This window comes from Canis lupus, chromosome 10 (genome assembly GCF_011100685.1).
Source record: "Canis lupus familiaris isolate Mischka breed German Shepherd chromosome 10, alternate assembly UU_Cfam_GSD_1.0, whole genome shotgun sequence".
NCBI lineage: Eukaryota > Metazoa > Chordata > Mammalia > Carnivora > Canidae > Canis > Canis lupus.
In genome coordinates, this window is record NC_049231.1 from 47,725,575 (window position 1) to 47,738,149 (window position 12,575).

The window sequence follows — 12,575 nt, forward strand, 5'->3', positions numbered from 1 at the left end:
AATTAAAAAAAATTTAAACAACCAGGTTTGGTATATTGGAAGAATACCCATTAGAAATTCATTTATATTGATAGAAAATGTAGAAAACTTTTGACTTGGCTTTTGTCATTAACAAAAGAAAACATTTTGAGAAGTCTTGCTTTCTCAAATCCATTGTTTCTTATCCCCTTTTTGTAATACAAAATATTCATCTGTGGCCAGTATAGACACACATAGTCATGTCAGAGACTTTCCATGATGAGCACATTAAAGATTGCAAGACCCGTCATCTTTGCTATAACTATTCATCAGATATTAAGAAATGCAAGAATTACAGGATATTCTAAATAGTGAATTTTGTTTTCATTAAAATAGGTTTTTAAGATACAAGTAGCTAGTAGTCACATGGGAAAATATTTCTTACAACAAATATTTTGTGAATGTAGAACATTAACTTTTCTTCTTCATGTTTATATTTATCACATATCTAAAGTTACTTACGGTGCCCTAAGTTGAAACTTTGGATCTTCGGATGTAGCTGATGTTTTGATCTATTTTTCCAATGCCAGAATATTTTTAAGTGGTTTGAGAAAGAGGAAGGCATTTGGTGGAGAGGGGAGAAAAAAACCCAACCAGTTATCTATCTGTATTAGATAGATCCATGTGTATACACACAGTATACACCACACACACCTCTCTGTAAAAGTGCCTTTTCAAACAAAGAAAGGAAGGTAATTTGTTCATCTAATTTTGTTTTCTTTTGAAATTCAATCCAACCTGGAAGTGGTGTAGGTAAATAATAATAATATTCTTCCTTTTCTCTTCCTGTAGGGTGCTGGAGATCTAGAAGACCCATGGTAGCCTTATAAACCTTCTAAAATGCTTTTGATTCTGAAAATTGGGGGAAAAAACTTTTAATCACAGTTTTCTTCAATACAAGGGAAAAATATTCTTGTGGATTCCCAACGTTTTATGATATGAGCAGAAAATCATTAGCATTTCCCATCATTTGTTCATATTTGTGTTTTCTGATAATTGCCACTTGTAGCATTGCCTGTACTACAGTATTTTTTGCCAACCTCAGGCATACTGGTTACATCTGTATTGAACTTTGGGCCGTAGGAACCAACGGAGTTATTTCACCACAAATAACAAACTCTGCCTGAGGTGCATGGGAATATAGTTAGCTGTACTCTGAAGATACATTACGTTTTTGTTTTGTTTTGTTTTTGTTTTTGTTTTTTTCTGTTTTTTAGACAAGACACACAACATATAAGCATGTAAGAGTAAAGAATTGTATGGGATGTTCCTTTCTCAGTTCACCAAGTTGGAAGCCTTTTGCAGCTCTGTGGCTTGAAATTTCCTTTGAGCAATTTACTATAGGATATATATTTATTATTAATTGTTATTTAATTTTTTTCTAATTTTACCTGTATTACCGAACTGGGTTTTCCAATAATGTCCAAATTGTAACGTTGCCTGCTTTTCAAGATAAAGTGTATTTGGCAATAATATTATAAACCCTTACAAATTTTATGCATGTATCTACTACATCCTTCAACTCTCACTAGAAAATCTTTTGAAACCAAATGGATTAATTTATGGCTATTTATAATTTGCTTTGACATCTCACTGCTGCAAATTTTTTTAAATGATGAGATTTGCCTTTATAATGTAAATTGTGATTTTTTGTTTTACATGTGGGTTTCTATAGTTTTAATTTTTCAGCTTTTAAGATAAAGTTTTGTGTGTAATTTGGTATAATTTTTAATTGTTTACGTTCTTTTAAAAGCTCAGAATATCACATTGAAATGACTATAAATACATTTAAAATTATCTATTTTAGATCTAAGGAAATATTACAGAGATATTTTCATGGGTTCAGTAACCTTTCATTTTATAACATTGGGCACGGTACAGAGTGGCTGTCACATAAGGTACTTGAAGATTATTATTTTAATTCTATTTTTACAATAACCTTGAATTCTCTTGAGTTTTGCATGTAGTAAATCCAATTAATGCCGAACATGAAGAGTAAAATATTTATCGAAAAGAAGCTATTGGGGTAGGGGAAGCAATGAATGTATCCATTTGTACATGGTTTACATGTTGTGGATGCTTTGTAAACATTTTCCTATATGTTTAAATTGTGTTTCAGCAGGATGTAATTGCCCTTGTGTGTAGTTAAAATGAGTCATCACCTGGTCCTGTGTGAAATGGAATTCATGATATTTTCTGTAACATTTTCCTGAAGCTGTTTCTGGAGAGCCACACGTTTGAATACAGACAGCTTTCCTGATCATTTGATTTATTGTGCACCTGATTTTTTGGTCTAAAAGGAATTATTGCCACAATATATTTTATTTATTCTTTAGATTTTAGCCTTGTAAGTTAAAGTGCTTTACATGATGATGTTTAAAAGCTATCTGTCCCTTTACTGGGTTTGGGGGGTTGTAAAAAGATAGGGAATGAAGAATGCAAAATGGTTTATTGTTCAAACTGTCCACTCTGATCCAACCCTGTACTGATAGTACCTTTCCAGTATGGTATTGTGATGTTTCATACAATGCAGTGAACATAACCAACTTGTTACCTAAATAAAGAATTGATAAAAACAGTGTGACATATTACTATTTGGTATGATTTTTAAAAGTCCAGTTTTGAATGTTACTTTTAAACATTTTACATCATTGGAATATTTTATGTGAAACTTTTCATACAGAACATGTAGAGGAATTAACCAAACTGTGTAGGACGTTGCTAATTTAACCGCTTCTTTGCTCTGAAACTACTCTTTATGCCATTTCCGAAAAATCTTTTTCAGGTGGTGGTTAGTGGCCCTTGAAATACAAATAATGTGTGAATTAGCAAAAGAAAAACCTGAACTAGTCTTGACTAATCTGAATTTTATAGCCCAGCTCTTTTCAAAAAATTTTAGTCTTAAGACCTACTTATGTTCTTTCCATTTATATTTCTAAAGATTAAAGATCGCCAAGAACCTTGCTTTTATGGGTTTTGTTATTTTATATCGCATTAGAAATGAAAGCCAAGAAATTTTACATACTATTTTAATTCATTAAAAAATGAAACCATTGTCTATTAACATAAATAGCATTGTTTTATGAAAAATAATTATTTTCCGAATTTAAATTTAGTGTGACAGGTAGCACTCATTTTTGTTTTTGTAAACCCTCATGTTGGACTGAATTTTTATACCCTTGCATTCATTTTGTTGCAATGTGGCCTTTTGTTGGAAGTATATAAAGAATTCTGGCCTCACAGAAATACATTATTTGGTAATGGGGATTTTAATAGCTTCGGGTTATTGTGGATATTCTATTTGATACATGATTAAAACTTTCGATCTGGTAGTTTCTGGAAGGTTAGGTGCAATGTGAAATTCAAAACTTTATCAGTCAACTTGTACTCTCTTACATTAAAACGCATTTGATCTATCTTGGAGTTTTGAATGGATGCCCTATTTTGGTATGATTTGGTAACATCATGCATTGTATCTTTGGAAAAATACTGGTTCATTGAATTATGCGGTTCTTTAGAATATTGACACATTATTATGCAGTGTTTAAAATTTTTTGTTAATATATCCGATCTCATCAGAAAAAAATCTTTTTGAGTATTGGGACGCTGTCAAGCTCACGGCAATGGATACAGATTTTTCGAAATTCTAATTTTCATTTGAAAGGTGAGATTTTGTCACTGGCAACAAATATTGTCAGTTGTTTTCTTTGAGTGACAGGCTTACTTCATTTATTTCCAAGAAAATGTCTGCTGAATAACTGTAGTCTGTCAATCATTCTTTTGAGTAGAAGTGGTCTCCATGAAAGTGGCTAGTTGAGCACACAGCTTGCTAGCACAAGCGACAGCCATCCCACTTCTGCATGCCGTAGAAACAGTACTGCCCGTGTCGTCATCTAGGATATTAAAAACGTGTATTCAAGGACAGGTGTAATAAAAACTTTTACTGCTTAATCAGGGACACTGTTCACTGAAACTGGCTTTTCTCCCCTTTTCTCTGAGCGTGGCATGAAGTTACAGGAGCAGCTAATTAGTTTGTCTTGATTCACAACCAGGTACCTGCAGTTTTACCACTTACTTCTTTTGCACGTGTAAGTGTCAGTATGTCGAAAAGAATAATTATTAGGAAATAGTTAATAGTTCTGACTTAATAGACCTCCTTGCAAGGCTCCCTGGCATGCTGCGACTTTCACAATTGTTGCCCTGTCCACTGGGGCGGTGGCATCATGTGTTCATTTATTCCAAACATCACAGTGTTCACAGTAAGTGAACCTTAACGACGTGTTAATCTCACATAAAAATTACTTTGGGGGGGCTCCGAGGAGATGGTGACTGTGGCCACTGTGCTACTTAACAAGAAAAGGTGGAATCTTTAATTTGGTATTTTGGCAGGAAACTCCTCTGATAGGTTTCAACTTGGGAAATTCCTATTTTGAGGTCATACTTAAGAGGAGAGTTTGGTTCTCCTATTGCATGTATTCAGATCACTTTAGGCTTTCAGAATGTCTTCAATGACTCTAGATTTGTGTCATTTCCAATAAAATCGTTTTGCCACAATTGAGATGTCACATTGCGTTGGCCAGATAAAGATAGGACTTTCTTTTTTTAATGACCATGGCAGCAAACATATCAGGCTTTTATGCTGAGGTTTCTCTGTTAGATTTTTCAATTTGCTGAACATCCGAGATTTGAGTAACGTTGCCATGGAGGTGTTTTTAAAAAAATAAACTCATGATTTCTGTCCCATGTTTCTTGCCCAATTAGAAGGCTTGGTAATTAAAACACTTACTACTTGAGCTTTTTGTTTTAAATGTGTTAAAAGCAACTGCAGCTCTGAATTCTCCTTAAGTCCTTACGTCAATTTTGTTTTCAGATGTGGGGGATCCATTTGGGTTTTGATATCTTTACATAGTGCTTGGCAGGCTCTCCGGTCACCTACTAGACACTTGGTCTTCATAAGAAACTAGCAAAATTTATTTATTTATTTATTTTGAAACTAGCAAAATTTAAAACTAAGATGAGGTTTGCGTATAATGGATCAATCTTCTATGTGAAAAGAGATGGTACCACCATGCTCTCTGAGGTCTCCTCCCCATCCCCCACCTCGTCAGGCTTCAAAATATCTTAATGACCAGTGAAATGGTATCAGCTGGGGAGAGGTGGTTCTATATTGTTAGCCCAACATTTTGAGCCAGAAATTAGAAATTTGGTTTATATTCCAAACTAAACTACCTGAAATACTTGATGGAATGAGACCATGCGTAAATAAGTATTTTGATGTTATGAACAGCATTTTTGTTTTCAGACAACAAATTGGTCATCAGAAAACAAATGTGTATGCTTTCTGGATGTGGGAAAGTAGGCAATCAAACCAGAGTTGCTGGAGTTAAACTGGGTTTTTATTCAGCTTCAGTCACAGAAATTAACCGGAACTTGTCTATTGAATTTTCTTTTGCTAGCCAAATCATACTTTCTTGTCTTGAATTTAGATCCCATTTTTCAGTGACTTCTCAAATTCACAATTTCTCTTTAAATTTGCCTTGATTTGTGTTCTGAAGATAATCTGATTTAACTAATAAAGGGAAGCATTTGATAAAAGATTTTAGAATACATTTTGTTTTGGGTGGCTGACTAGTAAAGAATCGTATACTGTGATTTTTTTCACGTTAACACAATGCACAATGCAGACAATCCATTATAGTTGTAAAATAGCCAAATACTAATGTAATTATCATTACGACGAGAATTTAAGTTATTTCAGAGAAATTTGCAGAGTTAATTGCTCTTGTAAATTGATTCTTAGTGGGCATTATAATGATTTGATTTGCGTTGTTTTCTATGTTCCATTGCTTTAAGATTTTTCTATTCAATTTTGGGAGTTTTTCTGTAAGCTTTAATGAAAGTGCTAAGCAAGTGTTTATTTTTTGCCCATTGTTTTGGTTTATATATGTTAACCTTGTGGTCTAGAAGTAAACCAGTGTAGCTACTGCTACAGTTTCTTTTCAGGCTGCGACTGCATTACTTCTGGTTCTCTCTTCTTGCTGGTTTTCCTGGCTGTGTTCTCTTCTCCTCCACCCCTTGTCTTGTTTTAGTTTAATTCTACCTGACACACACTTCTGTTAACTTAAATACATCATTTCCTGTTCAAACTTAAGTGGTAGCTGTGCTCTTCTAGTTGAGGAATGAGGGGTACACGATCTCGGTATTATGAGGTTCTCCACCTCATATTCACAACTCTGGTGGAGCAAAACCCCATACCTTTCAAATATGGGTGGAATCAAAGTGTTGGGATTTTTCTTCCCCCTTGACTAATAAACCTAGCCTATAATGGCAAGAATGATTTCTTGAGTAATTAAATCTGTACAACAAACGCATTTTTACATTTCTCATTTTCTTTCTCATCTAATATTTTACATACTATCTCATATCTACCTCTAATGAAAATACTTGGGCATGTATTTGAAGTGAAGAGGACCAGTACAATCCAAGAATTATTCTAATAAAAGGGTCTGATAACCTTCTTGCACTCTTCTGGGTCATTTTATTTTCATTTGTGCTACTATGAGAAGGAGTTTCTGTTTCCTTAAATCTTGAAAACGAGGTGCAATTTATTTTTTCAAAACTCCACAGTGACATGATTCAAGAGGATTGTGGAGTTTATTTTCATAGATTTTGCCTAAGCGTAAGCATCTTCTAAGTCAATGGATATAGTATAAAGTTTATTTTAAATACTCATATATATTTATTTTTATTTTTTATTGTTTTTTTTTTAAATACTCATTTAATAATTGGTATTGAAATTAGTCTTAGGTAGGACTGGCGATCATTACAGAACTTTGATGCTGTTGGAGTGCACTCCCACATTGAGAGTAACTGGATTTTATTCTGGAATTGCAGGTTCTTTAGGAACTGAAAAACATTTTATGAAGAGTTCGCATTTTAAAATTATATATGACCCCAAAATAAACTAATAGTCTTAAGAATTTTCATGTAGTCCAAATTCACTAAAGTGTTATAATTACAAGGGTACCATTTTTTCAACCTCCAGAGCAGTTCTGCTTTTTTCTGTGTTACTTGAGATTCCATCTAAGATTTGATTTAAGGCTTAATGATTTTGAAAAGTTTAAAGACTGGGATCCCTGGGTGGCGCAGCGGTTTGGCGCCTGCCTTTGGCCCAGGGCGCGATCCTGAAGACCGAGGATTGAATCCCACGTCGGCCCACATCGGGCTCCCGGTGCATGGAGCCTGCTTCTCCCTCTGCCTGTGTCTCTGCCTCTCTCTCTCTCTCTCTCTCTCTCTCTCTGACTATCATAAATAATTAAAAATTTATTAAAAAATTTTTTTTAAAGACCACTAGCTTCAGAGTATATATACGACTTGGTGAATGAAACTAAACAGCACATACCTTTACAAGGCAGGAAACTCAGAAGAGTGTTGGTTGCACTATGAATGATGTTTACAGGTTTTGGCTTGTTACCCCCAAGTATTAAGATTCACCTATTTAGAAGGTGGGAAAGGGGAATGGAGTTGCACCAAGGATCAGGATCACCCACCACCAGGAGTCAGCCACCTCATTACCCCTTCCCCCACATGTCCACCCACCATGTTTGGTCAGTTTTGATTTTGGTGGGGGGTTGGGGGGTGGTATTATGGGAAGGAAAGGGTGTTATTCTCAGGCCTCAGGTTTGAATTTATCTGCTCATGTTATTACCTCTACATCCCCTCTTCTATAAAACAAGCTAATGGTTAAACAAAAAATAAACTGGTATAATCCTTCTTATGACTGCACCACAATGTATCCCTTTCCCCACTGAGGGATATTTAGATGATATGCAACTTAAAAAAACTGATGGCGGTGGGCACCCTGGCATGCGTCCTTTGAGTACATGTACCAGTGCTTTGCCTAGAAATAAAATTACTACGTTATTAGGTATGCATACCTTCAAGATAATGTTGCAAATGCATTATACTAAAGGTTTATTAGTCTACACTTCCATGAGAAATGTACAAAAATTCCTATTTCTCTGTCCATTTTCCATAATTTAATGCTGATACTGTTGGATTTTACACTTGTTGGTTAGGTGAACATGAAATAGTATGTCTTAATTTGCATATTTGGTTACCTATGAGGCAAACCTCATTTTCTCTCTGTATGACTATTTGAATTTCCTCTGAAATGATTGCTTATATCCTTTGCTCATTTTTCTTTTTGGTTTGCCACTTTTTCATTTATCTGTAGTTTTTTTCTAAATAGTCTTGATGCTAATCCTTTGTTTATATGTGTTGCAAAACCTAGCCTTTTTTTATGCTTTGTATATGGGGTCTTTTGTTATTCATAAATCAGTCTTCTACAGTTTGTACTATTGTCTTTCTTGTTCAAGGAATCCTTGCCATCTCAAGTTCATATATTCTCTCTCTTAAAGTATTCATCCTGGGCAGCCCAGTGGCTCAGCGGTTTGGCGCTGCCTTCGGCCCAGGGCGTGATCCTGGAGACCTGGGATTGAGTCCCACGTCGGGCTCCCAGCATGGATCCTGCTTCTCCCTCTGCCTGTCTCTCTATCTTTCATTCTCTCTCTCTCTCTCTCTCTCTCTCTCATAAATAAATATTAAAAAAAAAAAAGTATTCATCCTTCCTCCCAAGCACATATATTTAGGATTTTAATCCATCTTGAGTTTACTGGTTTTTACGGTATAGAGGCAGAGATCCAATTTTTTGCATTCCGCTAGCTAATTGTGCCAGCGCAATGCCAGCCCTGTCACATACCAATTTCTTACATGTGATCCATTTCTCATTTCTCCATCCTCTTCTATTGCCTTTTGTCTAATCCTGTAAAATATCCCACCATTTTAATTAACTGTGGCCTTGTAAATGCTAATACCTGACAGGTAATCATCTAATACCTTCATCTTTCATAACCTTTGTTCCTTTTAATAAAAATGCAATTAATAAGCCCCACTCTCTGCTTCTTAGCAGCCTGCATTCATTTTGGCAGCTTGTATTGAAAATTCTTCACCCTACCTATGAAAATTACTTTGTTTCTGTTGCACATTTACATGTGAAGCTAGTGTGCGGTGCCTTGATTGCTCTAAACCCCCTGCCTTCCCCTGTAAGTCTGGCTGAACCGGTAACAGAGCCCTGCCTGCTAATGTTGGATTCCAAGGCAAATGAAAAAGTCTGTGATAGTGATTCTATCTTTATTTAAAATCTGATATGGTTCCTCATGGTTTTCCCATTAGTTTCTTTTAAATCTTGCATTGTATATTTTTCTAGGTTACTGAATTTTTTGGCCCTAAGGCAATTGTATCATTCATGCACCTTATGCTCCCCTGATGACTGAATTTCTGGGCCTTTGAAGTGACTGTCTTGAGACCACGTTCCTGATTTGAGGCAGATGTTGGCAAGGAGGAATAACTTAGCCTACTAGTTAGTACCCATTAGCACAAAACAGTTTTTCCTTGGGTGGTTACTGAAAACGCTGGAGAAGCTGGGCTGAGGATCCTCTGCTCCAGCAGCAGCTAGGTGCTATTGGCTTTTCTTCCTTAGGCAGTCAGCCCTCTTAATACTCTAAAAACATAATGTTGAGAGAATCAGCAAGTTCTGCAAGGATGTCATTTAACAGCTTTGATCTCCAAAATATATTCCAAAATGTACTTTTTCATATTTTAATTTCTTTGCAATTGAGAAGCATCTTAGGTCAGTGGCATCTACAATTTCATTGGCTAGGCACAGCTGCTCCTGCTTGGTAATAGTGATTCATATTTCAGTTCCATGATTGAGCTTTGCATATGGTTGGGGCTACATGTGTTAAGTCTAATGCCGTTTAAAATGTCTTTAAAATGATTACATACGATTTAACATAGAAGCAAAGTTATAGTGTAAGCAAAACAGAAATGACAGGACTTGTAAAAAGTCTGTCTTAAAAACCTGTTACAGGGCACCTGGCTGGCTCAGTCAGTGGAGCATATGACTCTTGACCTTAAGGTCCTGAGTTTAACCCCACATTGGGGTAGAGCCTACTTCAAAAACAAAACCAATCGTATTGTAATAAGTATAAAATAATCATAAGTGATATTAAAGCATCATTTTATAGTTTCATTTTTTTCTTAAGTATACATTAAAAGTGGTACCAAAAATAATGGAATCTTAAGAGTTGAGGGATGAGGGAACATGTTATATAATTTATAGGTAAATAATTATAAAACATGCATGGGAATGATAACATTAATTTAGGGCAGTTTATTCAGAAACACTGCAAAGTGTGAGATATTTATTTCCACCCCCCAACCCTCAAAAACCAAAAATGTTAACATGGGTTAAATCTGGGTGATAGGTAAGGGTATCTTATATTCTTTTCTGTAATTTTCTATATGTTTTAATTTTTTATAAAGTTTTGAATTAAAAAATACATTGGGAAGGGATACCAATTTATAATCCTAACATACAAAATGTCTGTATCTTTTGCTTTCTCTCAAGTGTTGTACATTACCAATCTGGTAGGTTTATTGTAATTTATGATTTTTTTATTTAATTCTCAAATTATTTGATTCCTAATGACATTGAACAGTTTTTCTCCTATTTTGGCTAGTTTTTTAATCATCTTTTATTAAAGCCTGTTTGATATGTTGCTTATTATCTGCTAATACAGTTATCATTTATTGATTTGTGAGAGCTCTTTATATATTCAGGAAATCAACTATTCTTTCAAATATGCCATGACTTATTATTTTATTATTTGTCTTTTTAAATAAGGATATTGGGGATAGGACTAAGAACAAAGCACATCTAACAATATGGAAATGACCCAATTCCTGAAAAACTACAAACTCAATAACATGGGTTTATTTTTCCCCCAAAAAAAATCGTATGCCATGATACTTTGTGTTTTTTCTTACACAGTAATATTGTTTTGGTGCCAGTTTTTTACAGTAAGAATAAAGTCTTTCTGCTATGATTGGAGAGGCACAGGTGAGAGCTAAAATGCTCTGAAGAGTATTAGATAGCTCTCTTTGGTCAAAAATACTAAATAATTCTTTTATCCTCCATACGCCATTTGAAATATATAGTGGGATTTATTTTTTATTTTACTTTTTTGAAGAAGTAAAATTTACATACAGTAAACTGCAAAGACCTTAGATGTTTAATTTGATGAGTTTTGAGAAGTGTTGGCTTGGTTATTTATATTCAATAGCATTAGAATTTGGGACACCTGGCTGGCTCAGTCAGAAGAGCATGTGGCTCTTGATCTCAGGGCTGCGAGTTTGGGCCCCATGTTGGCTGTAGAGATTAAAATAAATAAGTAAACTTCAAAAGTTTTAGAATTTTATTATTTTCTTTAACAGTTTGAACCTTCAGTTGTATACTTAGACAATCTTTTCACATTCTGAGTAAGTAAATATTTACATATATTTTTATTTATGACTTTGGTTTTATTATAAATACGTAATACTAGTCAAACTTACTTTGGGGTATTACACCATGGTGAAAATCTAGTATATTTTCCATTATCCCCGTATACCAGCTAATACATAAGCCAGTCTTTTCTTATTTATTTGAAAATGCCCTTTTACTATATGTTCTAGTATTCACTTGTGTTTTTATGGGCATTCTATTTCATTGCTTTGTATTATGTATCACTATGTCATCTTAAGTATCGTAGTTTTATTATATGTTTTATTATCTGGTAGGGAAAGTGCTCCCTTATTACTCTTAGAAAAATCGAATGCTTATTCCTCCAAATGAACTTTTGAATATTTTGGCCAAGATTTCCCTGCCAAATAAAAATCTTGTTAGTGTTGAATTGTTATATGCTTAGATTAATTGGAGGGAGGGGTCATTGATATCTTGAACAGATAAGAGCTCCAAGCCAGGAAAATGCTGTATCTTACTATTTATATGAGTGTTTTTATGCCCCCCAGTAAAGTTTTATAGTTTCTCTATATGCATGATGCATTTCTTCAGTTAATTCCTTATTATTTTAGAGTTCTTATTGCTGTTATGAATAAACCATTCTCCCCCAATATATTTTTAATTCATACATTCTTTGTAGGAAAGGACTTAATCACTTACAACAAAATCATTTCAATTTCTATCATTTCCACCAGATGGCAGTCTCGGGCATGTCCATTTGTAAAGCCGCCGAGGGCTCTGGTGACAAGAAGGGCAGTGGCTGCAGACCTTCCAAGCCCCTAAAAGTACAAGGACATGAAGGTTTTTGGTTTTGTTTTTTTTTTAATCTGAAAGAAAAATGAACCCCACATTATCTAATTGTGTTATTTATACTGCTATTAACCTGTAATCTTAAAGTCCGTTAACAGAGGCAGAGAAAAACTTTCACTGCACCTTTCAAAATTGCATATTCTCTGTCCCTGTGATAAACACCTGTGTCTTTGGGGAAATATTTTGATTTTATTCCAGGGATTCTCATGGTTAGAGGCAGACTTTAATCTGTCATGCTTGTTTCCCTTCTCCTAAAAGCACCATTTAAATGAGAAGTTACTAGGTTCCTAAATGTTCATGTAAGAACATCTTTCTTTGATTCTGGTATTTGTGATGTCCAGAT

At 34.6% G+C, this 12,575-nt stretch overlaps 1 protein-coding gene across 2 annotated transcripts in view; it reads left to right on the forward strand.

The window, feature by feature from the left end:
• Positions 1–12,239, forward strand: part of PPM1B (protein phosphatase, Mg2+/Mn2+ dependent 1B) — an 88,588-nt gene extending 76,349 nt beyond the window's left edge. The window contains exons 5-6 of one of the 2 annotated variants that reach the window (XM_038551183.1): positions 11,356–11,400; positions 12,118–12,239. In XM_038551183.1, coding sequence (XP_038407111.1) covers positions 11,356–11,400 — 45 coding nt within the window. In that variant the 3' untranslated portion in view covers positions 12,118–12,239. Of the gene's footprint in view, positions 1–810; positions 2,603–11,355; positions 11,401–12,117 lie in introns of those variants that run through there. The other variant, XM_038551184.1, reaches the window with a different exon arrangement.
• The last annotated feature ends 336 nt before the right edge of the window (positions 12,240–12,575 follow it).